Source organism: Penaeus vannamei, chromosome 17 (assembly GCF_042767895.1).
Source record: "Penaeus vannamei isolate JL-2024 chromosome 17, ASM4276789v1, whole genome shotgun sequence".
NCBI lineage: Eukaryota > Metazoa > Arthropoda > Malacostraca > Decapoda > Penaeidae > Penaeus > Penaeus vannamei.
In genome coordinates, this window is record NC_091565.1 from 23,956,089 (window position 1) to 23,961,088 (window position 5,000).

Below are 5,000 nucleotides of genomic sequence, written 5' to 3' on the forward strand. Positions count from 1 at the left end.
TTTCTGTTGAAAGAATATGGCATACTGTAGTATTAGTCAAGCAAGATGTGATATCCCTTATATGATTCCAGGTTTTATATATCCACATGGCCAATCAGGTCATACCTTGTCACCAGAATTAGAACAGAGAAGTGAAAATGTTGATATTGATTAGGACTATTTTGACATAATATCATGTTACGTAATGATATATTTCCAGGTGAAACCAACCTTAGGCCAACCATAAAATCTTTTTAACCCACTTACAACGGGTGTCCCATATATGAGACACCCAGAAAAAAAAAATTGCCGAGCATCCTGCCAGTGTGATGCTGTTTCGGGGCTTGCGCTCCGACTCAGCAGCGGGCTGCGGCTAGCGCACAGACAGAGTCCGAGCCAGCCCTGCGTGCTTATTTTGTAGCCGCCCGATAACTTTTATATTCAGCTTCAAAATATACTGGCGGAAATGGGTTAAGATATGCTCAACCCCATCACAACCTCATCCTTATGAAGAGAGCACAATCAGAATCCTATGAAGCAAATATTTCATATAGGGTCAGGCTAACCACCCCTCTGGTTGAGCAAGAAATGTGGGTAGTAGAGAGACTGCCACACTCTTGTGGTCACACAGTGGGCATGGGGAGGCAGGCAACACAGTCAATGAACCCCTATATTGAATGACATCAACTCACATGAGAGCTCAAAAGGTGAGAGAATGACATGCCACTTGTTCCCACCTTTGACAGGTGAGGCCTGTCAAAGATTTTGTGAATGTGAGATGATCCTTTGAGGTCCTCAGCTTTAACAGGGAGTGTTTCTGACTGCAATGGTAGCCAAGGAGGAATTGGCTCTTGTGATGGAGTTTGGTGTGCTATTTGATCCCCATCCTGAGAAGAGAGCAGCTGCTACCTTGTGAGCACTCCCAACCAGAAGAATACAGTGGGGTGAAGAGAATCCTTGCCAGTGGCAAGTAATAACAAACTCACTAAGGGAAGCAGAACAGGAGTGATCAAGGAAACCCCACTTCATTGAAGAATCACTCCACATCTGGTTTCAGCCTTTAGATGAATGCATCTCTACTGAATAGGCATTTAGCTGCCCAGCATTCAGTAACTAGCTGGCACCAAAAAACAGTGGCAAATGCTAAAAAAAAAAAATTGTACCTGTCTGTGGGAGGGGCACACTGTTAACAAAAGGCCTGGCCTTAAAGGGTCACATGGGCACAGGGTAAAAACTGAAGGGTCAGCTTATGAAGAACACCATGGAGAAGAACCAGAAGACAAATTAAAAAGAGTATCTTCTACAGCAAAACAGATTGGCTATTCTGAAATTGTTGTATTCTCAAGTTCTTGAACCCCAAGAGATCAGAAAAAAACATTGGTTGCTTGCCATATTTTGAAGAGTTGATTGATGAGATGTGTCTGCATAGTCTGTAGTAATCCAGGACATTGTAGCATATGGTTCCTAAATATTTTTCCCCATACTTCCTTTAACTCACTAGCGACGGTACATTTATAAGTCGAAAATAATATTTTTGACTTCAAAATTGGCGTGGAGGTGAGTCCAGCAGCCTGCCCTCGCACCACCTCCCAAGGGCAACTAAATCAGAGCGCGAACTCTGATCTGGCATCGCACCAGCGGGACGCCTGGCAATATATAGTTTTCCGGGTGTCTTGTATGTGGGACACCCATCGTAAGTGGGGTAACCCATTTAGGACAGGTGTTCCACATATGAGACACCCGGAAAAAAAAAAATTGCTGGGCATCCCGCAGTGTGACGCTGTATCGGGGCTCACGCTCCGACTCAGTAGTGGGCCGTGGCCAGCGCAGGCAGAGTCAGGGCCAGCCCTGCGCGCCGATTTTGTAGCTGCCCAGAAACTTGTATTTTCTGCTTCAAAATATACCAGCGTTATTGGGTTAAGGAGGCAATCGCAATGAATTTTCGTCAAATATTCGAAATTTTGTAAAAAAAAAATAAATAAATAGATAAATAATAATAATAATAATAATAATAATAATAATAATAATAATAATAATTAATAAATAAATAAATAAAAAATAATAATAATAACAATAATAATCTGTAATATAGTAGGCTTTGGCAATCCTGTGATGTAATATTTTTGGTAAATATGTAAAGATAAAGGAGTTATGACTAAATATCTGACCCCCCCCCTCCTGCCTCTGGCTCCGTTGTTTACTTTGTTGCTTCCTGCAAATGTACTTGACAAATTTGTGTTTTGGATTTTTTGAAATTTATTTTGGTAGTCTCTGGTAGATAGCTGGCAATTCTGCTTACTCTCTAGCTGATAGCCACGACAAAGAGAGAAGGTGGGCAGTTACTACAAGAGAGTCAAAGAAAGAGGCTGCACATAGCCAGCCCTCCACAACACCATCCCATAGATGTACCCCTGATGTGCCCTCATCACACACTAACAGGACACTACTAATGATAGATGTTATTCCTGTAAGTAATAAACATAATATGATGAGAAATACATCTCAATCACAGCTGCAGCAGTTGTTTATTCGTATGAAATGCCTCACAAGGTACTGCAAAGCCTGTGAAGTCACATGGTACTTCTACAATCATGTGCAGTTATTGCCATTAGTACCTTGGAAGAAGGGGGGGACCAGGTACCAGCTACACTTGAGAATGCCATAGAATGCATCAAGACTGACGGAGATCAGATTTATATAAAAAAGTAATAATAATGATAATGGCAAAAATAAAAGGGGGTGGGGAGGAATAAGTATCCTCAACTCAAAGCCTGATATCTCAAAACTACTCCTTTCTCAATATTTTTAACCCATTAATGCTGGTATATTTTGAAGCCAAAAATAAAAGATTCTGGGTGGTTACAAAACGGCAAGCTGCTGCATCGGAGCACGAGCCCCGATACAGCATCACACTGGCGGGACGCCCAGCAATGTTTATTTTATGGGTGTCTCATATGTGGGACACCAGTCGTTAGTGGGTTAACCCATCAGCGACGGGTAAAAATTTTGTCAAGTTTACGTATGCACCGGCTTGTTGGCGCACACTGGCAGTTTCCCTTGTTTGCACCCGGCTCGATCGGTAGTTTGCGAGCGACATATAGCACCTAAAACCTTTTATTTTGCTATAATTTATAAAAATATTAAAATTTTGAAGGTTTACCTTCACTTTAGGTGCCATTGCCTAAAATCTTTACCATATAAATGAAGCCACTACTAGTGGAGAAAAACAACCTCCTTCCGACGAGCCAGTAGCGCGGGAATGGGCATGGCATGATGCCCCCGGCATTTGGTCCACAACAGCCATGGCATGTACATACGTGATACCCAGCGCCAATGGGTTAAGGAATCTCCATAACTACATGGGCAATTCTAATGGGGTTTGGATCATTATAAAGCTGAAAAAATTAGCAATTTTTGCAACAATGCAATTTTTATTTCAGGTGATAAAAGCCCATATAGTATATTTTATATTCATAGCAGTGAACATTTTTAAAAAATCAAACTAAGAGGAAATTTCAAAAGCTGAATCATTATAAATTTAAGTACTGATACAGAGTATGTGGTATTTTTTTCAACAAGTTCAGCCAATGGATAAGTAAGATACATATTTTTTTAATGATTTTTCAATTTTTTTTTTTTTTTTTTTTTTTTAATAGTTTCATTGTTTATTATCCAGTGATATAAAACTTTGTGATGTAAATTGTAGTATATGTATATATAACATATTAAAAAATCGCTAAAATCTGATCATGATTAACAGACTTCGTTTTCGAGTGCAATGGCCCCCTTAACCTGACCTGTATCTCCAAACTCCCATCTCACATTAGCTGTATAGCAAATGGAATTTAAAGCCCAAACATAAAATATGTTAATAGTCTTTAGTTAGTAAAGAATTCCAAATATGTACCAAATTCTGTACCTCACAACACTTGTTAAGATTATAATTTATTAGATAAATTTTTCTTCTTGGAACCTACTCCGATTTAATAGCTATGACTTTAGACCATTGTTCATTTAGAACCTTAGATTTTATATTCCCTTTTCCAGATTACAATCAAGCATACCTGCCAGGGAAATTGAAGGCTTTCTTAGCAGATTTGTACAGTGGGAAACTTCACCGAGAATTTCACTATGGCCCAGATCCTGAAACCACAGAGGAACCGCAGCAGGTATGACAGTACACCACATCTGTTTCTTACTTAACAAATATATATTGTCTTCTGTACGTGCCATGAAAGTTGACCTATAATCCAGAGCTCTCGTGGCAGCATCCAAGATTTTAATACATCTCCGGACCAGCATTAACTTTTAAGGGGACTGAGAGAGGGGGTGGAGGGGGTTAAATTAAGATAGTTAGCGTATAGTATAGGTACATGGATGAGGAAACTACCAAACGAGTATTAACCGCCTGCTATGGCTCGTTGTCTTGCAGCCGGCACGCGAGTCCCTCAGCACCCGGAGAGGTACATCGCTATTGAGCGCCCAGGTACACCTATGTGGACTTTTGCTTGCGGCAATCGTGCATAAGGCATTTAATTATGACATTGCGCATAGATATGAGTTCGTGAATGTTCAAGGAACACTTTTATACCAATATCAGGAAAATATTATATCACCGTGATTTATGACGAAATATTTTGTGAAATATATCTAAAAAAAAATGTATGTTTTGTGTCCTTTTACACACGAAATATGCTTTGATCGAGACTCCCTGGTAATATGTTTTAGTTTACGTGGTAATATATACGTATATCACATACGAAGCACTAATGTTTAAAAATAGCCTTATAAGGAAGGATTGAAATATTTCCGTTACATTTCGCTCAACGGTCGGTACATCACAGCAGGGGGCAATTTGAATTGATTTGAAATTGGTAGTTACCGTTGTAAAGACCAATTCAATACGAATGTTACCTAAATGTCGGATTTTTCAACTTCGGATGTATAAGCGAGATACAGATTATTTCATGTTGAAGATGATAGTACTCAGTAATACCTGCTCTGAAATAAAAACTATATGG

At 39.6% G+C, this 5,000-nt stretch overlaps 1 protein-coding gene across 1 annotated transcript in view; it reads left to right on the top strand.

Moving 5' to 3' along the window:
* The window catches only part of ERp44 (Endoplasmic reticulum protein 44), a gene marked incomplete in the record, with an annotated part of 30,156 nt that overhangs the window by 20,287 nt on the left and 4,869 nt on the right, over positions 1–5,000 (top strand). Inside the window, 1 exon segment of the mRNA XM_070132126.1 lies at positions 4,027–4,148. Within this exon segment, the coding sequence (XP_069988227.1) occupies positions 4,027–4,148 (122 nt within the window).